This window comes from Cryptococcus neoformans (genome assembly GCF_000091045.1).
Source record: "Cryptococcus neoformans var. neoformans JEC21 chromosome 12 sequence".
Lineage (NCBI taxonomy): Eukaryota > Fungi > Basidiomycota > Tremellomycetes > Tremellales > Cryptococcaceae > Cryptococcus > Cryptococcus deneoformans.
Window position 1 is genome coordinate 54,428 of NC_006681.1, and position 23,073 is coordinate 77,500.

General features: G+C 47.7%; 8 protein-coding genes across 8 annotated transcripts in view; 3 read left to right on the forward strand and 5 right to left on the reverse strand.

Annotated features, from left to right (window-relative positions):
- Positions 1-221: 221 nt before the first annotated feature.
- Positions 222-2,585, forward strand: CNL03860 (expressed protein). Its single transcript, XM_024658128.1, has 3 exons — positions 222-635; positions 680-1,537; positions 1,593-2,585. Exons 1-3 carry the CDS (start codon positions 326-328, stop codon positions 2,495-2,497), a joined length of 2,073 nt encoding a protein of 690 aa, XP_024513807.1. The 5' UTR covers positions 222-325; the 3' UTR covers positions 2,498-2,585.
- Positions 2,586-3,100: 515 nt separating this feature from the next.
- CNL03870 (xylulokinase, putative) lies at positions 3,101-5,865 on the reverse strand. Its single transcript, XM_024658129.1, has 6 exons — positions 5,631-5,865; positions 5,048-5,582; positions 4,388-4,994; positions 4,148-4,339; positions 3,947-4,095; positions 3,101-3,887 (listed from the first exon to the last, which is right to left on the reverse strand). The coding sequence occupies exons 2-6, from the start codon at positions 5,321-5,323 to the stop codon at positions 3,231-3,233; spliced, it is 1,881 nt and encodes a 626-aa protein (XP_024513808.1). The 5' UTR covers positions 5,324-5,582; positions 5,631-5,865; the 3' UTR covers positions 3,101-3,230.
- A 284-nt stretch (positions 5,866-6,149) lies between these two features.
- Positions 6,150-10,517, forward strand: CNL03880 (hypothetical protein). The gene is made up of 11 exons (XM_024658130.1): positions 6,150-6,491; positions 6,545-7,491; positions 7,540-7,672; positions 7,725-8,028; positions 8,076-8,447; positions 8,505-8,583; positions 8,639-8,882; positions 8,933-8,980; positions 9,029-9,516; positions 9,571-9,982; positions 10,035-10,517. The coding sequence occupies exons 1-11, from the start codon at positions 6,271-6,273 to the stop codon at positions 10,384-10,386; spliced, it is 3,600 nt and encodes a 1,199-aa protein (XP_024513809.1). The 5' UTR covers positions 6,150-6,270; the 3' UTR covers positions 10,387-10,517.
- Positions 10,501-11,286, reverse strand: CNL03890 (U6 snRNA binding protein, putative). The gene is made up of 5 exons (XM_024658131.1): positions 11,235-11,286; positions 11,004-11,130; positions 10,816-10,887; positions 10,677-10,760; positions 10,501-10,609 (listed from the first exon to the last, which is right to left on the reverse strand). Exons 1-5 carry the CDS (start codon positions 11,244-11,246, stop codon positions 10,584-10,586), a joined length of 321 nt encoding a protein of 106 aa, XP_024513902.1. The 5' UTR covers positions 11,247-11,286; the 3' UTR covers positions 10,501-10,583.
- A 120-nt stretch (positions 11,287-11,406) lies between these two features.
- CNL03900 (expressed protein) lies at positions 11,407-13,508 on the forward strand. Its single transcript, XM_567948.2, has 5 exons — positions 11,407-11,500; positions 11,545-11,611; positions 11,659-11,772; positions 11,821-12,924; positions 12,973-13,508. Exons 1-5 carry the CDS (start codon positions 11,467-11,469, stop codon positions 13,454-13,456), a joined length of 1,803 nt encoding a protein of 600 aa, XP_567948.1. The 5' UTR covers positions 11,407-11,466; the 3' UTR covers positions 13,457-13,508.
- CNL03910 (cytoplasm protein, putative) lies at positions 13,472-14,324 on the reverse strand. The gene is made up of 6 exons (XM_024658132.1): positions 14,101-14,324; positions 14,003-14,050; positions 13,914-13,951; positions 13,782-13,860; positions 13,636-13,700; positions 13,472-13,581 (listed from the first exon to the last, which is right to left on the reverse strand). The coding sequence occupies exons 1-6, from the start codon at positions 14,288-14,290 to the stop codon at positions 13,567-13,569; spliced, it is 435 nt and encodes a 144-aa protein (XP_024513810.1). The 5' UTR covers positions 14,291-14,324; the 3' UTR covers positions 13,472-13,566.
- Positions 14,325-19,220: 4,896 nt separating this feature from the next.
- On the reverse strand, positions 19,221-21,066 carry CNL03915 (hypothetical protein). The gene is made up of 5 exons (XM_024658820.1): positions 20,564-21,066; positions 20,196-20,478; positions 19,861-20,129; positions 19,682-19,796; positions 19,221-19,605 (listed from the first exon to the last, which is right to left on the reverse strand). The coding sequence occupies exons 1-5, from the start codon at positions 20,591-20,593 to the stop codon at positions 19,325-19,327; spliced, it is 978 nt and encodes a 325-aa protein (XP_024514653.1). The 5' UTR covers positions 20,594-21,066; the 3' UTR covers positions 19,221-19,324.
- A 120-nt stretch (positions 21,067-21,186) lies between these two features.
- Positions 21,187-23,073, reverse strand: part of CNL03920 (conserved hypothetical protein) — a 2,096-nt gene continuing 209 nt past the window's right edge. Inside the window, exons 3-9 of the mRNA XM_024658133.1 lie at positions 22,808-23,073; positions 22,583-22,748; positions 22,146-22,517; positions 22,053-22,095; positions 21,912-21,999; positions 21,767-21,856; positions 21,187-21,699 (exon numbers count right to left, since the gene is read on the reverse strand). The exon at positions 22,808-23,073 is cut by the window's right edge and continues 13 nt beyond it. Of these exons, the coding sequence (XP_024513811.1) occupies positions 21,442-21,699; positions 21,767-21,856; positions 21,912-21,999; positions 22,053-22,095; positions 22,146-22,517; positions 22,583-22,748; positions 22,808-23,073 (1,283 nt within the window). The 3' untranslated portion in view covers positions 21,187-21,441. The remainder of the gene's footprint in view (positions 21,700-21,766; positions 21,857-21,911; positions 22,000-22,052; positions 22,096-22,145; positions 22,518-22,582; positions 22,749-22,807) is intronic.

Below are 23,073 nucleotides of genomic sequence, written 5' to 3' on the forward strand. Positions count from 1 at the left end.
TCAGCCGGAACTCGGTTTCTGCCCCACTAGCGTACTTCTGCTTTGTATTTCTCTGATCATCACCGTTTCACCACTGATCACCATCAGTCCTCTCGGAAAAGACCGAAGATAGTTATTATCGCTTTTGGCTTTACGTAACAGACATCCTGCCCTCTCACCCTCCTCACAGGTCGCCGACGATTCACACCACGCAATTGTTGTCATTCTTTTCTTCGTCGTTCATTGATTTCCTACCTCCATTGAACCGGGCAGAAACGTACAGAAGGCACCTAAGAGACATATCAAAGGGAAATTCCGGGCTGGGATTTGCAAGCTGACGTTCAACATGCCTACAAGACTCAGTCAACGTTCGGCTCTGGCCCCTACTCGCATCCTCGAACCTAAACGACACTCCTCTGACCAGTCTTTTGGCGGCATTAAACTTCAAATTCGACAGCGTGTACCGCAACTGAGCATCAGCAAGGATAAATTTCGCAATGAATCGCTGAGGACGAAGACATTGGATCAGCAGGAAAAGGAGGACGGCGAGTTTTATTATCAGCAGGAGGATGCGGGCATGCCATCGGAGGCCTACGTGTGCGAGAAGAACATAGCAAAGAAGCCTTCCAGGCCATTTGTTTCGAAGGGGTCTCATCGTGAGTCTATGATTGGTGATGGTAGACTGACGAGCGCTGCTTAGAGCTCAAAGTAATAGCTTCATTGCCCTCTATCTCCACTAGCCCTTCTGCGTTCTCCTTTCCTGAGCAGCCTCTCCGAGAAAGCATTTCAAAATCGATTGACCTTTGGTTTGATGACTTCAAAACAGACTCTTTCATCTCGACATCGACTATCGACAATCCACCACCAACGCCACCGCCCAAGATCACAATTGAGTCGGACGAGCAGCCGACTCCCAAGGCTACACAGGTCGCTTTCAATATCGCTACCGCTGTGCGGGAAGCTCCTTCTATCAATAGCTTCACTGCTAACGGATCTTTCCTGGGCCTTCCAGAAGAAGCGGACATGTTATATAGGAGTAATATTGTTTGGGGCGACCTTGACCACAGCGAGGATCAACAAACGTCTCACAAGAAACTTGCCGCTGCGCAGCACTTGTCTCCCGCGAGTGCAGGTTCACAGAAGCATATAAAAGCTGCCGATTTACGATTTGAAGACGCAGAATCGGAGGCTAGTAGGGCAAGAAACGAGGGAAGTTGCGATCTCAACGACAATACGGAAAAATCGGAGCCGTTGGACAAGCCTTTGCCCCATTTGCCAGATGACAGTGGACCTTCAGAATACAGTATGACTACTTATTCTCAATCGTCAGCAATCATCTCAAAGACAGCTGAATCACCTGAAGTTTTACACTCTCTGAATTCTCAGCCTCTCCCACAGTGGAAATCATCAACACCGCGCAGACTCAGGCATCACACTGTCTCAACTAAATCCTATGAGCATTGCGACGAACCTGAGCAAGGTGAAGAGGAACAAGGCGCGGCCGTCCGTAATCAGACGCGCCATAGTTCGTCTGGATGGGAACCTCCCAGACAGGATGGTGAGTGTGCCCAGGGGGAATTATGGTATCGTCATTCAGCTTATGTCTCGCGTAGCTCAAGTTAAACCAGAGTCGACTAGAGCTAGGCATGGCAAAGCAGGATCGGTATCGTCTACAGCTACAGCCAAAACGATCGGGCAAAGCCATTATCCGGCTGGAAGTACTTTGACAAGGAATCACATCCGCGCAGTGGCCCCTCAGGAAACCTCTCGTTTAGTCATCGACCACAGCATTGCCCCCGCCAAGCCCATTATGGATACAGTGACCAATAGGATCAATAGCGCAAAGGGATCCAAATCAACTCGGGGCTCTTTCGAGCTCAACGATCACGCAGTTGTCCGTGCTAGCACCGCTGAAAATCAGACCATCCACTCTTTGGTAGAAGATGACGATGTAGAGATAATTGGTGATTTCACCTTTGCATCTTCTCGCCGACCTTCCGTATCCTCATCCGTCAAGACCATGGGAACTGTCAGTTTCGCATCTGCCACGGCTGCCCGAGCCCCTCGGATTTCTCTCCGCTCTCCGCATGATCGCAACACGTCTTCTCAAGACTCTCCGGCACAGCACCCAGTTCGCGCGCGCTCTCAATCGGAGGATCCCGTACCGCGCTGCATCTTTGGAATCTCCGCTATATTTTCCCAATCAAAGCCAGGACCAAATAGGAAAGGGCACCGATCAATCCTCGACCCGTTCTCCTCTTTCGATCCACACGTACCTATTGTTCCATGCAAGACTGTCCCCAACGACAACTGGATCTTGATCACCAACACTGCGGAAGATGACATACTTCGACCGGGTTGGAAAGATGTAGAAATGCGATGGGTGGAAGGTGAGAGCTTTGGGGGGTGGATGATGAGGAGGATTCGGGGAGAGTGTTGGAATACGGTAGTGGCGAGAGAGAAAAGGGCTGATGAGCAGCTCAGAATGATGGAGCTGAGGGATGGTAAAGGAGGATAGAATTACGTAGAAGCTCATTTTACATTTTGTTGACACACAAGCGTCGTTTGTAATTCTCTTAGTTCCCGATTTGATATCATGAATGGACACTATCATCGCTATATGAAAATTGCATGAGCACATTGTTCATGATGCATATAATATGGAATATGTGTGAGGGATTGAATCTCCCCCCCCTCAAAAAAATGCAAAAAGAAACTTCCTGTCGGAGAATCGAACTCCGATCTCCCGCGGACGCAGTGGATATGAATCCTCCAGTGACAAGCGAGCATACTAGCCGTTATACGAACAGGAACTTGTTATTGAGCATGTGAAGGGTACAATTATAATCTCTTGCAAAAAAAGACGCTTTCGTCTTCCATCGAATATTCTTTCCCCTCCTCTAGATAAAAGTATGTGCCCTGCGAATAACCACTTACGCATTCGTGTATTTTGAGTTGTCAATGAACAATAGCGCGACGTCTGCTAAGACCCATAAACCTTTGTTGGTCGGATCACTATCGTTCCGCCTTTTGCTTATCGCCACCAATAACTAAATAATTGACGATGATAAATGAGGAGTCTATTTCTTCCCTTAAACTTGATCCGATATGTGCATTATTAGGCTCTTCCAAAGTTTTTTTCTTTATTACTTATATTAGAATATGTCTGTGAATATTCTGTACTAATTAGTGCACGTCACAGATTACGTGTTTTTTGCTACAATTGTAGCAGAAAAGGATTATACATGTTGTCACGCGGTCTTTTCAGCTCGTTGTTCCGCCAACGCTTTGCGTTCCAGCTCTCTCCACCACTCAATCCTTCTCTCATACGCCCTTGATCCAGGCCCTGGGCTGGCTACAATCCTGATACCTTCTTCTTCCAATTCCAATCCCCTCCCTTCATCACCTCGGATTTTCTTTCTCGCCTCTCTACATTCCCTGATTACCGTGTCAAACCCAACCCACTTCCTCTCATCTCCATCAGCTGCTATCACTCGCTCCCATCCCCAACGAGCCTTGTACGCCACTCCGACACTACAGGCATTCCAATCGGCATCTTTCCATTTCCCATCAAGATACTCTACATTCTTACACACCTTTGTCGATAATACATCCGCCATCAAACTCAAGATAGTACGGTTAGCGCTGGCTCCGCCCGTGGCGTATACCTTGGTCAAACGAGGTAGGAAAGCATCGACATTGGGAGAGGAAGGGTCGTATGGGGTGGAAGAGTCGTCAAGGATGACGGAGGCGCGGGAACGGTAATTGAAAAGTTGGGATTCGAGGAGGGCGAGGGCTTCTTGCCTGATGTCTGGGAATTGGTCGACCTTTTTAGCAGCTGGTACTTCGAAGAGCGTCCCAGCAGTAGGTTCGGTTATGTATTTGTAGATACCATGTGCACCGTGTGGCTACGCTCGTTAGCCCTGTATAGCAAGTCCATTCATGTAAGTGGTCATTGTGAACTTACCACGATATCTGGGAGAAGCCACCAGAAGGCTGTACGAGAAGGAAGGTCGATGACTGACTTGGGGCGTAGTTCCTCAATTGCCGCATTAAACTTGTCCCATGATCCATCAAAGTAGAGATCTCGCACATGTTGTCGGGTAAGAGAGCCATCTACGAAATATCAGTATCTTGACTTCAAGAGCGAACAAGAGCATCTGCTCACTCTTATAAACGATCATGTTGAAATATCTCAGAGGTTCTGCTCCTTGTCTGTTTTGATCGTCTTGCTCACTAGGAGGTGCTATCTGAGCCGGGTGAAAGAATGCGTGGTAGTCGGGATCAGGGTGGTAGGCGCTTGTGGAAATGAGGACAACATCAGAAGTGCCAAGAGAGACTAGACCTTCACTTTCGCGTACTTTAGGCGGTCAGCGATGTGACAATCTGCGAAACAGTGTGGACTTACAAGTCAAGCTCAAAAATGTAGCTGGATTGTCCCCGGTGCCAGGGAACACACAGCATTCTGAACTGAACCCGTACCGATCAACAAACCATTTGCCTATACGCCCCACAACCCTACCTCCATCCGTCTCCACTGTCCCTAGTTTCCTGGAAAGCTCTGCCGCCCCATCATCACCAGCGATTGCCTTCAGCAATTCCTGATTCCACCCTCGCTGTTTTCTGTTCATAGTCCACAGATTCATCCCGCAAGCATCACTTTCGTCGATCCCCTTGACTTCGCCATCCAAGCAGAGCAGAGTGGTCACTGAGTTACTGACAAGGCCAATTCGGTCAGTCTGATCGTATGCGACAGGATCGACCCGCTTGAAACGCATGATTTGGGCACCAGTGAATCGTTCATATGCTCGAGAACCAGTAAGCTGTGCAAGTGCAGCTGGGCCACCAACGGCGGCGTCGAGTGCCTGACATTCGGCAGTGGTGGAGGAATCTTGCCAGTTGGGGATAATAGGTCGAGAAAAGGCTTCGACGAGCTGTGAAGATAAGGGCAATGAGGAATTTAGAGAAGCAAGGATCTTTGGGGAAGTTTTAGACCAGTAAACGGAAGCATGTTGCTGTGGTTTTATCAGCGATGATCAAAAGACTACTTAGCAAAGAAAGGACTTACCTGTCCGGCGGCTGCGACGCCTCGAATATCGTCGACTTTCCAGCCGGCGATTTTGATCTTGTCAAAAAGCAAATCCATCGCTCCGACCAGCATCATTACTGGCGAATGAACTTGACCATCTGAGCCGAAATGTACACCTCCTTTTGTACCGAATTGAGGCAAGTCCGAGTCAAAGTGGATGGCACATTCGGCGACTACATCCAGGTTGACTGAGAGTAGCGAAGCTTTGAGGGATTGCGTGGATGCGTCGAGGCCAAGGAACAGAGGAGATGTCATGGTGATTTGGGCATGAGAAAGCTAATGATGAGTTTTGATGGTTTCAAGAATCAAGAGTTCAGAAAATGTTTATATATCGTTCAAATTTCCGCATTCAGCAGATGAACCGGCAGAGGAAGTCCAGATGAGCCGGAGACGCCATGGGGTGGCTTGCCCTCGAAGAGATGAGCGAAAATGTTAATGAGGGATGCCTTTCATGGAGTATCCAAGGGATAGATACAGTTTTGCGGGGGCAGAACATACTAACGAGCGTCAAAATCTATTGGTGTAACTCAGCTGGTGTTTCGGACGCCGCGGCACACCCTACCGTTATCCCTGTCACTTTTGGCAAACGGTTTTTGTCTGAAGCTGAGGTATGAAGCCATGAAGAGGGACGGTGCAATGTTCGACCGCAACAATTGGACACTGCTGTTTGATGGCTTCAAGCCAGTGCCTTGTTCTGACGCCGCTTCATTCGATGGTTAAAAATATATGACAAGGCATGGGAGCGGCCCGGTGTTTGGGTTTTGTCTGGATTTGCAGCGGATGAGCGGAGAGGAGATAAGGCCGCTTGAGTAGGTAGATTAGAATAATGGTTGCATCTTATGGACATTGCTTCTTGCCCGGCATGGTCAGTTTACCATTTTTGGTAGCAGGGCAGCTGCATATATGAAAATTCATCGAACCGGCAGCGAATGAACGAAACAGACGATGGATTTGTTTGGTACATTAGGCGTGCGAGAAGAGCAGACATTTCTTCGTGCCTAATGATACACTCTCCAGAAGCACTCTCGGTGTAGTCATTTTGTCTTGGCCTTTGTTTCTATTATCTCTTTCCATTCCTCCTGTCTTGCATATTCCCACTACGGCCCCATCTAGCTCCCTCCATCCTCTCGCGCTATGGATCATATTGAATTATAGGGTATCAAGAGAGGAACAAACCATCGTAGGCTGGTCCGCTCTCAAAAATGGCTTCGGCTCCCATTGCCTCGGCATCGGAACAGCCTTTGACATCCACAAACCCCCAACTAGGACCAGAGCCATACTTTACATACCCCACGCCCACTCCAGATCAACTAGAAGAAGAGCTTCCGCCTTATTTTGAGAATGAGAATGTTTCATTAGGGTTAGTTCTGGATCGGTTCGCTCGAAAAGGGAACCATGATCTCAGAGTGCTCCTTGGCGAAGTGTAAGTGGAGCCCATCTTTGCCTTCCCATTGTATATTGATCTATTGGATGTAGTCTTCCTCAACTTTCCATTCGTGAACGACCAAAACCTATAATAGAATATGCTAAAACCACCCGACAAGCACTCCTCAAATATCTCGCTGTCCTTCGATGGAAGACCTCTGTCGACATTGCATCTACAAGCACCGGATCATCCGTCGCGAACACAGCAGGTCCAGCATCTTTTCCTACGCCCCATTCCAATAATGATCCCAATGACAACTCTCCAGATGCCTTCGCAGGAAAAGGCAAAAGCAAGACTCAAGCGGATGAATCGGTCATCAAGGGCAAAGTGACAGATGCAAAACGAATTGCGCACTTTATGGAACATCAAAATCAGCAACATGAAGTAGCAATCGAGCATGTCAAGCATGTCACCAAAGTAGTAGAAGGCTTGCGTGAAAGGAACCCCGACCTCCTTACAGCCTTATCCCTCCTCGCTACCGGCACCTACAATCGTCTTCCCGCATCGCTTGTCGACCCTTACTTACCCAAACCAGTTTTAACAAATTCTGCCATTCTTAAAGTCCTCCGTCGGCTCAATCGTCAAATCAGATACCGCCTTCGCTGCCTCGACTATCTTCCTCCAGAGCTCATTGTTGAAGATATAAAAGATGGTCGGATGTACGCCCGAGGGGATGGATGGAGAGCGGAACTTACAGTTGTCGGATTTGAGGATACTAGCCGATGGTGGTTGACAGGAGTAGAGTGGGGCTGGAAGGCAAAGGAGAAGGGCGTGGATGACCCTGGAGGCAGGGTCACCAAGAAATTTACCGGCGAAGAAAGACAAGGGATCTTAGATATTGCGAATGGCGAAGTTTTACCTCCCAGAGAATTACCTGAGAATGAAATGGAGGTGGATACGGTCATAACAGAGGATCCCCAGGTGAAGAAGAGTGAAGTGGTCGAAGTAGTCAAGAAGACTGTTGATGCGCCGTTAGTAAGGGTATACAATTTGCTTCGTGAGTGTTCCTTTCTTCTTTTGGAAAGAGTAACTAACAGCATTACAGAACACTTGTCATTATCATATCGGCTAGAAGTGTTGTTCACCCAAGCAATTGCTCTTAGTCAGGGCAAGTGGAGAGGGCAACTCATTCCTGAAATGGATCGCGAGGATAAGACTTTACGATTGAAATACTGGCTGTAAGTGCCGATATGCAAGGAGGTTTAACTCTTAATCTGATACCTTTTAAAGCCGTGAAAGACCCATGCAAGTACAGCGTCAAGACTCCACTTCCATTAAACGTCCTCAAGCACCGGCAACTCTTCCCGCATCTCGTCAGACAATGGTGGGCGGCATCATCCACATTACTCTGGCGGAAAAGACGACTCCTCGTTCCGAATTGGATAACCTCCTGAGCGATATAGCATGCGGTGGACTCGTTCCAAGCGAGAGGGTGCTGAGATTGGAATTAAATGTCAAATGGGTTGTTGATGAAGCTGGTGTAGGCGGAGGATTAAAATCTGGTGACGTTATGGACAACAGCATGCTTCATTTGGTACGTGATCGTTGTAAATTTCATCTCAGCTACTAACTTAACGGCAGGATCCCGATGCTCTAAGCGTCGAAGATCTGCTTCACGTCTGCACCCGTACCCATGCCTCTCATCTTACCCGCTCCCATGGCACCTCCCTCCTCACATCGCCCCGCTTCCTCAATGCTTCTTCCGTTCAACCTTCTCTTCAAGAATCCACCGATCCATCCGCCCGTCCGCTTACTCTTCGAGTACCTTTACCTTCCCGCTACGCCGTTTCTCATCTGCTTATCGGCGTCTCTTCCTTCAGTGGGCTGCTGGAAGTCGAGGATGAAGGTGCAAAGGGAAATGATGCTAGAGCAGAAAGGGCGGCTATGAGCATGAAGAGTGTGAACGAGGGCAAGACAAAGCTGGTTGATGATATCACCAGGCTGACGACTGCCGTAAGTTCGGTCAACAAATGGTTCATAAACGTCAAATACTGATCTTCACGGATACAGATTGTTGTAGAAAACATCGAGGCTCAAATGAGACAACTGGGATGGAAGCCTACCCGCCAAATTGCTTTACGTCTTAAAGGTATGTTCCGCGTTGTCATTACTATTCAATTTGGACATTTCTGACATTTTTACAGATCTTATCAAAGCAGACCTTCACCCAGTCACCACAGTCTTTGTTCCTTTGGCCTCCTCGCCCAACCACTACTTTGTCACCAAAGCCGTCCAGAATGGGATAGTTTTTGAGCTTCTCAAGGTTGCCAAAGTACCCAACGAGAATGGGTTAGGAATGAAATATATGGTAGGAGATAGAACGATGATGGATTTAGGTAAGTTGAAGGCGAGAAGAAAAAGTGGAGATGATAAACTGCAGCGGTCTGCGTGAGTTGCCTCGCGTTAAGTGCCATACTCCCTGCTGACATTCATTGTAGTTTTGAGGTCCAAAATAAAGACCTAAAGGACCTATTCATCCTGTCCAAGTAAGTTGCGCATTGAACTCCTCATCTTCAAATCTAACGCGCACGTAGCGCTCTCGTTGCCCAGACTATCGTCGAACAGCAACTCAAAGATCGCTCCATCCCTTACATCCAACAGTTCCCACCGACCGCCGGTCCCGCATCTCCCAAGTCTACTTCGCCTCTTGCGGGTATGGTCCCCACCATTTGCGTGGATGTGCGAGACTTACTTCGTGCCGGCCGTGGAGGCGGAAGTGCAGCGATGGAAGTGGCTATGCCTAAAGTGTGGTTGCAAATCGAAGGATGGTGGGAAGGCGGGAAGTGTGAGGTGGTTACCATTGTGGTATTGAGACATCAACCATCGACTGTGGCTCCTGGGACTGTGTCACAGGAGGGTGAAGACGAAAAGGACAGGGGGGAAAGTGCAAAGGCTGAAGGGATATCGTTCGACCCAAAATCATCCATTGTAAGATTTAGAGCGAAGGATATCTCAAGATGTGTGCCAGCATTTTTGGAGCAATGGGAGAGGCTGAGCAAGGTCATTGTCGTTGCTGGCGAAGGTAAACAGATTATTTCCTGCAGTGCAAACCAACCACTAAAATATGTTCCCTTAGTGAGCCGCCTAAACAAAACGGAATCCTTCAAAGATGTCAAGATACTTTCCTTCGACCTCCGTACAGCAACTCTGCAGTATGCTCCAGGTCACAATGCGTCAATAACCTATAGTCCAACAGACGACTCATATCGCATCACATTCTTCCTCTCATCCCCGTCTTCTGACACCGACAGAAACCCCCACGAACTCGTTGCTCCCCTGCTCAGCGCCAGACTCAACGAGCTCACATCGACTGGTATTGCTGGCGAAAACAAACCAAAAGGCCAAGTAGGGAGGGAGTTTATGGGGCTGCTAAAAAATACACTGCCCGTGTTGAAGATTGGCAAAATTTTGGAAACAAAAATGGGTTGGGGTGTGGTCGTCCTTGGAGTAGCGAAATATAGGCTGATTAAGGACCATAACGGTAAAAGGTTAGTATCATGTGCATTGTTGCATCATGGAACCGAGCTGATTGCGGGGTAGATTCTCAGTGGATGTTACACTTTTACCTGATCTGGAGCATTACCTTATCCAAGACGGGGCGACCCCTCGAGGTCCAGATCACGTCGTAGACGTGTACACCGGACCCCTTACTTCCCTAGAGATGGACAAGGTTGTCCATGCAGTCTTTGATGCCGAAAAGAGCGTCTCTCTTGCAGAAACTGGTGACGAGAAGGGTCAAGGCAAAAAGAGACACGTACCACCAGTGATGAAGCTCGATCAAGGGAAGAGTCTCGTATGCGAGGTGGCCAGGTTTGAAAGGGTACTTAGAAAGGTGATGGAAGAGGCCAGCAAGGTGATGGGTCTTGGAAATAACATGGAAATGGATAGTTAATTGGGTAGAAATCATTTGTTTAGAACAGTTCAGTGTACAGATAATTGCATGGGCATTGCGGATATGTATCCACCGTATGGAATCAGGTCAGCAGTCATTCACTTTTAATCCAGTGACGCAATGGAAGTTCTCATATCGATATTAACCCAAGGCAGAAGAAGACGTGTGCAATAATAATACATCTTATCTCTACATTATTACTGTTGGAAAGGGTTTTCGATTTCTAAATGATTGTCGCATGTTAACACTTTTGCTTTGGCCGTTTCGGATGGATTTAAGAAACGACTTGCCTGATGATCCGTCCGTTGGGCTAACAAGGACAATATTGGGGCCACGGAGAACGACTAATCCAAGACTTCGTGTAGGTCGGCCATCTAGACAGCGTTTCACTCAGCAAGGCGTTCACACATCATAGATATGTCCACTCACCCTCATACTCCTCAACTACATCATCCATGACCAAGTTCATAAGTTGGTCATAGCCTTTCAAGATACCAGTAGCTACGAATCCACCATATTAATTACACCCCTCAGCATTTCCCAGAAAATCATTGAGCGGCCCACAGCCCCGCCATTCTATTTTCCACAATTCCCTCTTGGTGAAGATTATGACTCACCTTCTCGTCCACCCATAAATTTAACTCTGATACTCTTGTCGACAAACTGAGCCAAGTTGAGAATTGATTCTCGCTTCTTGCGTTCACCTCCTTGGTTACCACCACCACGAGCTCCGCCTCGGCCACCCTAAAGACCAAAGTATCAGTTAAGGCTCATTCACGCTGTGCTCTTCCTCGGAAAGTCGGGAAAGTCGACAATTGTCGCCTATATATTTGAGAATAGCTACTCACTCTTGAAGACATAATGGGTAGATTATGAGGGTGATAGGAAGTAGAGAAAGAGATATGGTTTTGTTGACGGAATGAGCACTGTGGAAAGAGAAGGATGGATTTGCCATTAATCAGGCTCATTAATTCCGGAAGTTATCAGGGTCATTTTGTATATCCTCTTTCCACGCACCTCATGCCAGGGTCACAATACAATTTCTCGTCTTAACCTATACTTCTTCCTACCCGTATAACAATGTCTACGGATCAAGTCGACGTCTCATTCAAGGGTAGGTTCTACGCTGTACTGTGGCAAGTGTTAACTATTTTGAAGTCCTCAGTCTCCTTAGCAAAGAGCGCGCCGTCTACGGCTTGCGAAATGGTGACCATGAGCGATACAGGTAAATCATACAGTTCAAGCACGAAATTAATTCCTAATATACAACAGACGACACTGCTCCAACAAGGTCCATCGACTTCGCCAAGTTACCGGTACCACTTGTGGGAAAAAGACATACAAGGCGCCTTCCAAAATAGAAGTCGAGAGCGTCAAGGATGTTCGGTATGTACACATCCGCTGTCATCCACTCGCTCGCTAACGATCATCCAGTCAACTTCAGCTGTTGTTATTCTTAGCCGAACGAGCTCTCGCTCACTCTCACGAGCTTAAAAAGAACAAAAACCATTCAAAGAAGGACCAGCTCTCTTGGCTCAGACAAGCCTTCAAAGTCTCTACCCAGCTCTACTTTTTGGTCCAATCTCTTTCCGCGTCATCCTCAGACCTTCCCGGTCGCGTGGATGCTAAGACTCTCGGGGAGATCACTATCTACCATCTCACCATCCGTTCGGAATTGTCATTTGAAAAGTCTAACTGGATCGAGTCGCTCACCGACCTTGCCTGCCGCCGAAAGCTGCTCACGACTCTTGGAGAAGGCGCCAAGGACTCTTATGATGAAGCTCTTGCCAATGAGTTTATCGACTCCCACGATCCTTTGATTAGGTATTGCGCCTACAAGCTCGGTCGAGCGGAGTCTCACGATATTGAAGGTGTCATGGCCGATATCGAGCCCGAAGTCCTCGAGGAGGCTCTTCCTGGGATGTCGCAGCTTCTTGAAAGTTTGAGGACGGAGACTGGTGTGGAGGAGATGGAGGAAGGTAGGAGAAAGCTGGAGGATGTCGAGTTTGCAGGTGAAAAAGTCGAGTTGCGAAATGCGGAGATTGTAGGTGTGATGGTGCGTGTGCAGGATGCGCTCTCCAAATTGGGCGATGGTAAAAGTAAAGGTGCTAGGGGTATGAAGCGATGGGATCGCGTTCTTAGTGTGCTTGGAGAGGCTGAGGGCGTTGCTCGAAAATTGCTCGAGGATAACGAAGCCAACGGTGCCTCTTCTTCCCTTCGATCAACGAGAACCGCGCAGTCCCTCGCCCTTGCCCACCAGTACATTATCTATCTCCTCCTTACCCACCGGATCCGTCGAGATCTTGCTTTGGTAGAAACCCTTTCCTCATCTCCTGTGCCCAAAGACCCGACTCAGTTTAAGGTACAGGGCGGAAAGGCTAAGTTGGAAGAGGCTGTTAAGACTCTTGGAGCGGTTGTCAAGCTTTATGGCACTATGTTGCAGAGCCTGAAACAGGCGGCCGAGCTCAGTGTGGTTCAAGAGAAGGAGGGTGTGAGAAGCGGTGTTGAGGGGCTGGAAGCCTACTTCCATGCCATCAGGTATGCCGTTTTGCTGAGCATGATTGAACAGAGCTAACATCTCATCAGATGCTACAACCTCGCTCGTTTACATTGCATCCACCCCGACCCTTCATACTCTTCCGCTGTTCAGCTCCTCTCCAATGCTTCCCTCTCTCTTCGTCAAGCTCAAGATTTCCTCGCTTCTCCCGTCGACGAACCTATCGTCTCCGTCCCTGCCGAAGACCTTTCTTCTCTCTCCAAGAACATCAGCGCCCTCGAAAAGGCTTCCAAGAGGGGACTCTTCGGCCGGTCTGTTGAAAAGCCCGTCTTTTTCGATATGGCTTTCAACTATATTGACCTCCCTATTGATGAACTGCAGCGCTTGGCGGGTAATGGAGAAAAGGTACAGGTGGCTACTGTAAAGACGCAAGAGAAGGAGGTGGAGATAAAGCCTGTGGAGAATATGAAGAAGAGCAGAGATAGCAGGGAGACAACTCCTGCGGTGGATAGTCAAGAAGAGAAGCAGGAGGGCAAGAAGGGCTGGTTGGGCGGTTGGTTCGGAAGAAAGTAGTAAAAAAAAGAGTATCTCGGGATATAGTAAATGCATGGATGTAATATATTATTAACACGAAAACCCTCGAAATGGATTGACAACATAATATGACAAAAATGAATGGAGAGTTAGTCCCATTTAACCTGAGTTGATCCCTCGTCAACTACTAGAAACAACTACTGAGGACCCTAACTCACCTCGGGGTCAAGCTTGAACTTCTCATACGCCTCTCGGTTGAAGAACGACAATTCAGTCTCATTTTCTGACAAAGATGGTAAGAAATGGCGGAGATGGTAAGAGACGGTAAGTACAAAGGCAGTTTTGAGCAAACAGGTCAACTGACGAGCACCAACCTCCTCGAGGGTCTTGCTAGGATCTAAGATCCACTCATCGTGGTCGAGGTTAATGATAAGATTTTGTGTCTTCGGTCATCATTCAGCATATATTAAGATTAGATATAGGAGAGGGAATAGACCTTGTGGCCATGGGCAACAGTGTAGAGCTTCATTGTGTCTACGCCATGTTAATTTCCCTTCGACTAAACACGTAACATCAATGACATACCAAGGACAAGGTTTCTGTAAGGCTTGAACCCAGCACCTTTCTTGACCTCTACATTTCCGTCAACGTTGTCATTCATAGCCAACCTTGAAAGCTCTCACCTTCCCTAACGAGATTCATTAAAGCCTCAACAGTCAACGTCCTGAGATCCAAGTTCTTCAAAACAACACTCTTCTGAGTACGGAACTCGAAGCTCTTGATGACGCGGACGGTGAGGGTAGCGTCTGAGATGGGGTGAAGCTCTGTGGCGAGCGGTTCATGATGTTCAAGGTAGGATGCAGGGGCGGACATGGTGTATGGGATGACCAGATGCTGCGTTACAGAGATAATGAAGAGGGCGACGAAGGACGAACGAGAGAGGGAAATTTCCGGGTCAACACTCCCCAGGCACCACCACAGTTCCGTCATCAATCACCACGCAATCATCCTTTTCTTTCTATCTTTTTTCTATCTTTCGTTGTCATTTGCATACGCAGCATCCGAACTTGTTATATTCAAAATATCAACCTGCCGAATTAACAACGTCCAATATATCTTATCAAGGTCGAATAAAAAATAAATAAATGTACATGAAGCCCAAAAGTAATAGAGTCGATTGTGATGACGAGCATCATTTTGGGCCTCATAAAACGACGTTCGCAACATTAGGTGGATCGAGCTCAAAGTACTTTGGATTAATGTCAGAGGATATGGTTATGGATGGCACAGTGAAGAAAGCAGAAACGCATCCTATAATATCTCATCACTCAGCTCAATATTTTATGAGAAGCACCAAACTTACCAATTTTAGAGACTCACACTTCTAAACTAACAGAACCGGGGGCAACGATCTCCCGCCACAAGAGGACTAGTGTTGTATAGTTCACAGCTAGGTGCGTATCTCAAAGGCGTCAGCTTGGAAGAGGAATTGGACCGCAAAGGTTGGGATTGCCGCCTGGGGACAATACCGCTACCACAACGCTCCATATCACTTTCAGATGATGAGGCTACGATCGGACAAACGTTCTTTTTGTAGGTTCTGACTGGATCGTCTGGCAATTCCTTGGGACATTGATCCTTCGGATCATGCTTGGTATATAGGGCTAAAGGAAAGGTAATCAACAGAATTTTGAGAATTGTCAGGGGTGATGATGATCTCCGGTATAGAACTGGTAGAATCGTCCGATCCAGTGGGCGAATCTGGGGGCAAGCGGGGATTATCCAGGAAATAGAAGGCCGTATCAAGAGTAGTATGTAGTCGGAGGAGAGTCGTAGGGTTAAGTAAAGTATTTGAGGTTTCATTGGGTGAGGAGATTAACGTAGAGACCATTGATCGATCCCTGGAGATGAGTTCATCTTCCGACATGTGGCCGTACATGGAAAAGAATGACGTGACGGAATCCGTCTTGGCGTGTTAATCTGCCCTTGTGTGCTTACAGCTTGAAGGGTTGATCCCACCAAATAAGGGAATGGGATGATCCTTGTCAAGCACACCTTCTTGAGTGATAAAAGAAGATCTATCAGCGACGGTATCAAGGCCAACAGTCGGAATTGATGTATCAGACTGCGACTTATTGGGTAGATAGTGAGCAGAGAGTGCTTTCATGCATGGCCTTGTCGAAAATGAATACTATCAGGTCTGATAGGAGGGAGCGACTTCAACTTGTCGGTGACGCCAAGATAATTGAACGTACGGACGACTTGGACCTTGGTTGGTGAGATGTAAAAATGGTCCTCCACGTGAGACGTATGGGAAGTGGTGGGGGTGTTTGGTCGGTGAAAGGTCTGATCCGATTCTCCGGTGATGCTGTCCGTGTGGGAAACAGGTGGGGAGGATGGGTAGGAGCAAGTGTTAACTTCTCCGGCGAGGTGCGAGTTTTGAATAGTTTCACCACGGACGTAAGACTTATGGTCAATGTTTATGCCCTTTGAAGGAGAGTAAACAGATAAATTTACTTTCTCACCCATCTTGACATCCAATACAGCTCATCAGCCCATACTCCAAATGATCTGCAGATGCGGCACTCACCTGTTCACTAGGGCCAAGGTCGAGCATAACGTTCAACAAGCTGACGTCCTTCTTCATCTTCTCCACGTCACTAACAGCAGTAAGATGGGCCAACATAGTAGCCTTAAGGTTGAGAGGAGGGGTGTCCTTCTATAACAGGGAGATAAAAAGAAATTACAAGGCCCAAAAATGCAGAAGGTATACATACTCATTCGGTATTATACAGTGTATTGATTGACTTGTTGGGGGTTATGAATGAAATGCTTGAATAGCAGTCAATCATCGTCTATGCATTATGAACATGAGTCAAATAATTAATAAAGATGCTTATTACTCTATTTAGCGGGTTCATTATGTCTCCCATAGCTTTGCAACTGTCCGTAATAGTACGTTTCAGATGTCCAAACAGCAACTCCAAAGCGCAAATAGTAAATTGATCACCCCACATATTCTCATCACTTTCAACCTTCTTCAAGCACTGATCATAGTCTGAGACATAACCGTGCATGGGGTTCAGACTCTCGCTCATCCGACATTGATGATTGTAGCTAACAGCAAGGATAGCCCTAGCATCAGGCTGTCTCATCCTGTCTGCCACTTTCCTTCTCAACTGCCAAACATCGTCATCTGTTGCACGCCCCATGTAGGCCATCAGGAATACCCGGTACGGGCAATGCCCATCCCTAGCAGTCCAATTTGTTCTTGCTATGGGAGGAGTGGTGTCCAGCCACGTGCATTGACCATTAGCTGGTCGACTGAACATTGGTGGGTACCGCAGGATTCTGGCCAGTGATGTGTGGGGATTGGATGACAAAGGTTGAAGAGAATGAGGCAGGAGGGATGAAGATTGAGGAGAATGAGACGGGAGTGACTGAGGTTGAGGAGAATGAGACGGGAGTGACTGAGGTTGAGGAGAATGAGACGGGAGTAACTGAGGTTGAGGAGAATGAGACAGGAGGGGAACAGAAGGGGTAACGGCTGGTTCAGCGATGGCAATGATTGAGGATGGTTGCTGAAAATTAAAAACTGTATCGTCATCAGGCGGTAATCCCACCAATGAGCGGCACAGACGACCTTCCTCAATCAGGTGTGCTATCCAGTATTGGGATGGTACAAGTTCCATTGAAATTTTACACTTCCGGACCTTGCAACGCAACCGGAATCTCACCTTCCCTCCTGCATTTCGAAGCCCATGCCATTCACTGGAATCACCCACCAGACAAGGAATTTGAATCCCCCCTTCCTTGAAACTGCGCATCAATTCGAGCATTCTCTGCAGAGTCGGGTAATAGAGCCCTGGGGACATCCGCCAAACTGGTTGAGGCTGGAGGGCGAGACGGGTCATACTGTACTTGGCGATTGGGCTTCTTGAAGTCTTCAGCCTTGGCGTAGAGGGCTTCCCAAATAGTACTGTCAGAACGGCACTGTCAGAACGGCTGATCATGTTGAACTGGTATTCACTCAGCACCTTCGTACAAATAGTCTCAGAGAGCAGTGTACAAGATAGTGATGAGGAAAGACCAGAAAGCCACAAAAGAGAAGATTGAAGTAGGGTATAGAACCTGAACGAACAAGACCACGTAGTCATCTATCTAGACGAGCAGCTAGACTAACCCTATCAGATCAATGCTCGGCCAATGAGACTCACGTTTAGCAAGCTGCTCCTCGGTTTCAAAGATAAAGACACCAAGCTTCTCGAGTGGACTCGAGTTGGTCAAGAATCCTCCCAGCTCCCCCAAGTGTCGATATCTTTTATATTGTCCGAATTACCGAGCCTCGAGAGTTGGTCAGGTATGGTAGGTCTATGTTCTTTCTCTACTCCTCTCGAACGTTGACTCATAGATGCTATGTGACAGATAGCGTCATGTCAAACGAGACGAGTAACAGTCTCACAACATCTCCTATCTCGCTGAGCAGAGGTGGCAGCAGGAAGCAATGCATAGGTTACAAAAGAGAGCGCTAAGGAACAGACTTACCTTTATCATAGCCAGCTCACATGCCCTTCTACTCGGTATCATGCCACCCATTGTGCTTATCCTGCGCTGTGCTTCTATAACATCATATATCTAATGTTTGCGCCGCCATTGAAAGTCGAACAAATGGGTCGGTGAAGTAGGCGAAAGTAAAGATGGTAGTGAGGATGATGAAAGAATAGGCGAAGGAGTGTGGAAGGTGGAGAAGGTGGAGAATGAGCAGCGGTGAACCTATACAGTCGTTAGCACTATTGCAACCAGTGAAGAGATAGGCTATCAGGCTCACGATAGAAGAGACTGCGTATATGTGAGTGTTGTATCCGGCTAGGAGGATAAGTATGGCCTTACCTGCATATTTCCCTCCATTCACAGCGTATGCCCTCCACACCAACACCTAAGGTCGATATCGGCATAACCAGGACCAGGTCCGCCTACCCAAAAATATTTGAGAAAAAACAGTTGGCGCATGTCCGTTCTATAGCTGTCCTCTCTGGTTGCATCATAGCACAGGGCATCGAAAAGTTTCTCGCAAGACTGTTTTTTCCACTCAAGCCTCGTCGGCATATACTCGCGTTCAAGCAGGTCCCCGATACGCTGAGCACGATGTTCGGGAGCAGGGAGTGGTGGACGATTGGTTTGCGACCCAAGAGGCATATCGGTGGCTGGGCGGTGAGTCAAGGCCAAATAGAGAGGTATTCCTGACAGAGCACAAGAGCAAGCGGATAAAGGGCGGAGAGGTTTGACGCACGGAGGCAAAAGAAAGGTTGAAGAAGAGAGTCGTTGGGTGGCGAATCGCGGAAGTAAAATAAGTCGGCCGCGTTATTATGGGCTCGACACAAGCCCCTCGACGGACATTGACTCGTCTCCGACTGGCGGGGACCGTCGGGGTGAATTTGGCCTTTTTCGACCATTTTCAAACGACCATTGTTTGTGCATATGGAGGTATCAAGGCATAACATTTCACAAGACGATACTGAAGAATCAAGTCTTTATTCCTAGGGATGAATATTTGACCTTTAAATATCCCAGTTTCATGCATAACGGTCATAAAGTTGGTGTTCATCTCAAATTTGATTCCGTTTTCCCCACGTGGGTAAAAAAGAGCGGCAGGGGCCGGCTCACTTCCATCACAAATTTGGTTCCGCCCGTTAAAATCATTACACACGATTACAACTTGTTACAAATGCTAGATCCGCCAGAAATATAAAGATGCACAAAAGCCAGTTCGATCGGCTTGACGAAGAAAGAACGATAGTCATTAAAATACATCATGCTGATTTATTGTTACAGTCCCGGAAATAACTTGTTTATGAAAAAGTAAATCTAAAAATGTCAGGTATCATCCTTAATGGCAAAATAATGTCCTCAATCCCTCTTTCTTCGCTTCCGTCCTTCCCCTTCAGTCTGACTCTGCGCTGCCTTCTCCCTCTTCCATTGCTCCTCTGCCGTCTCCACCCCTCTCTTCTTCACGTTCTCAACTCTATTAATCCAATCAAGCAACCACCTTGAGACTTTGGTGTTGGCGAAAACATTGCCCACAAAAACGTCATGAAGCTCTTGGCGCAAGTCGCCTATTGATTGTGCGAGTTGGGAGTATGAAAGTTGATGCATGTGGACGAAGATGAGGAAGGGAATGAACCATGATTCTGTAAGTGGCGAGAACGTATACAGGGTCAGTAAGGGATGCTATGAGGAAGACGATGGATGGGGAAAGGGACGGACCGACGGGAGCGACACGTCTGGATATTGTATCGAATGCGGCAGCATAATACCGCTGAGCAATGACGAGCCATATTGACATGGCCATATCCACTTCATCCATTAAACGTGGATCAGGCTATACTCATGCACATCAAATCAGCGACACACAGTCACAAAATCATGTAGAAAAGAAGACTTACAGGTATATTCGCCTCAAGAAGTCCCTTCAAAGACATCCAGCCCGTCGATGATGATTCCCTTCCTTCCTTTTTACATTTGGCCAGATAAACAAACCCGACCACATTCTGGAAACTTTTCGCTCGCTTGATATCCCACGAGAGGAGGTCACCTAATGTATTGGGGGCGGTGATGTATTTCTTCTCCAGCTTGGAACACCACTGTGCCCAAGGGGAGGAGACTGCCTGGAGTTTTTCGGCGGAAGAGAGAGCGACACCTAGCTGGACACGTTCTATAAAAGCATTGTCATGTCAGCAACACAAACCTTACAGCCGGAGAACAGACAGCAGAAACGCACGGAAGATATCCCTCTGCTGTTCATCTCCCAATTCTTTATACGTCACCGCCGGTAAATTCACTTGTTCAAAATGTCTCCGTAAGGGCATTGGTAACAGCTTTCTTTTTCCCGGCCCGTCCTTGAACCAAAGTTTTTCCTTGGTACCTGGTGAGATAAAAGGGATTTCGCCGTCCATGAAGCGTACGATGGATGTACACCGCTGCTTTCCGTCTATGCAGACCATTTTTTCGTTTATAAGTCGGAGATTGTTATGAGAGAAGATTAATGGGGGTACATAATATTTCTGCAGGATGTGAAAGGGAAAGAAAGAGCAGAACTGTTAGGTATGTGTATATCTCAATCTGATTAGGAGAGGAGTAGGGGCGTACCAGCATGACACTTTGGATTAGGCATATCATCTTTGTTGTTGTCCAGACCACGTCTCGTTGATAATCAGGCGACAGATCTATATAATCACTCTTGATCAAGTCTGCACAACCATCTCGTCAGCGCTCTCCTGTTAGTCTCCTCACGACACTGGCCGGGGGGCACAGATCCGTGGATCACCAGATGGGATAGGAGTGGCAAAGAGAGAACCCATCATAAAGCTTTTTCGTATCCATAACCTGATGTACAGGCGCTTCCAGCTCTCCTTTTGTGATCTTGTGAATATAGTCCTGGAGGGCAACAGGATCATCTTCCCCCGGTTGGGGGGACGGTGTCGGAGAGCCGTACGAGGCGAGTTCGTCGAGGAGGGAGTCTGAATCGCCTGGAGACGGCGGGTATGCCTCTGGCATCTGGTATTCTGAAAGTGTGACAGGTGCTGATGGCGATACGTGGGGGAAATAAATGGGCGAATGAAGAATGGATGGTTTCAAGATTTAGTAGTAAATAAGCCGTGAAAGACAACAAATACGTAATGAAGCAGACGATGATATGTTTATTCTTCTTTATTTTATTGCTCCTTCCGCCGAGCAGCGAGCGGCAGTTATTGCCCCACTCTATCTTCACAGGCCAATAACATGCATGGCACCCAAAAATGACTGGTGATGTTTTACAACGATAGGAAGCAAAAATAGATCTCCAAAGCTACTATGGTAATTTTTTTTTTGCTCCTCTATACACATTAAGACTTTGAATCACTCCTTTTGCCGCAAGTTGCCACCCTCCACTTCCCACTTCGTACCGCGACAGGAAGGGTGCCAACAAAACTGTCTAATTTTCCACCTCTTTTTCGCAATCCACTACACTGAGCCGAGCCATATTTCTACTCATCGTCACTCTCACCATCACTCATACTCTCCTTGAGCATCTCTAGCAACTCATGCGCCTCACTCAACTGCGCCACGAGAATCGCCTGACCTTCGGGTATACTTCCATCGTCCGCATAAAACTTGCCGTCCTTGCGGAGCGAGTCAATCTGGTGCAGGGCGAGGTGGTAAGGGTAAAGATCGCGCGCGGTGTAGGGCCCGCCGTATTTGAGGACTTCGTTGAGACATTTCTTGATTGTGGAGAGTTTGTTTGCCTGATAAGTTGAAAAGCGAGATAAAAAGGTTAGCTTGATGTGAGTTGGGAAATAGGAGGGGACTTGCGATGGGTAAGAGTTCTTCCGAAATGGGTTCGGATTCAGACATGAGGCGGTAGATGAGACCGTAACATCGTCGGAGGAGGAACATGAGTGCCTGGACCAAAACGTTTAGCATACTTGCTGATCCAGTAAGTAATGAATAGACTAACATATTGGCCTTCGGCCTTGTTACCGTCGGCATCGACAAACTTGCCGTCTACTCGCATAGCGTCAATCTCTCGGAGAGCCATTGCATAGCTGCATTGGGTTAGCTTTTGTTAAAGAAAAGGTGGTGAGGATGAATGACCTACTTGTAAAGATCAGTCTCTCTCAGCGTCCATCGATGTGTCAGTGCTGCAAGAACGGGGTTAGCAAAACTTGAATCATACCCGACCTGTACTCACTCATTTGATCCAGCTGATTCTTCATCTGCGATAACCGATCATAGATGGGCTTCAAACTCGGCCCAACTTCCTCCTCCGCCTCCCTCGCCTTGATATCCTGCGTAATCTCGAAGCAGGTTTCTAGCAAACCGGAAAGCAACGCCTGTCCCTCTGGTACACTCGACCCGCCCGGACCTAGAAACTTGCCGTCCACCCGTTTGGAGTCAGTCTTGCGCAGTTCTTCGAGTATAGCCTTGTATTCGGCCTTGTTGGGTTTCGGTTCGGCAGCGAGGGCTGCGAGTTCTTTACGGAGTTGGACGAGGCGTTGGTGGATAGGGACGAGTTCGACGGATAGGACGGTGAGTGATTGGAAAAGTTCGTCTAGTTGGCGTTCTAAAAGAGTTTTCGGATGAGAAGATGGACGAAAATACTTTAGGAATCAAAGGGAGGAGACTTACCGACACCTTCCAGTTTACGAATCATCAGTCGTACAATGGGTTCAGGATGCTTGCCTTCCAGAGAGTCTTGCTTGATAACCGATCGCAACTGGTCTAGACGTTCTCGGAAAGGAATGAGGAACTGTTCAGTGTACGCCCCTGATTCATCCATGTGCGATAAGATTTGCTGCAAAAGTTGCTTAGCAAAGTAACCAAGAGGCATATCGGCTGGACGGAGATGCTTACTCGCATGGACGCAATCTGGCAATAGATCGCCGGCGTCTCCCTGCTCTTTCCGACCGTCAAGAAGAAGAGACTCAGCAGGCCGAACACATCGGCTAGAAGCTGATCGACTCGATTAGCCTCTGGTGGAGGCGGCGGCTTTGTGGACGAGCCGGGAGCAGGGTTGAGTGCAGAGTGTGATTGCTGCTGCTCGTCGCGGATAGCATTGAGGCGCGTGATCTGTTTCACGACCGAGTTGTAAATGGGCATGACATCTGGGGCGCGGATGA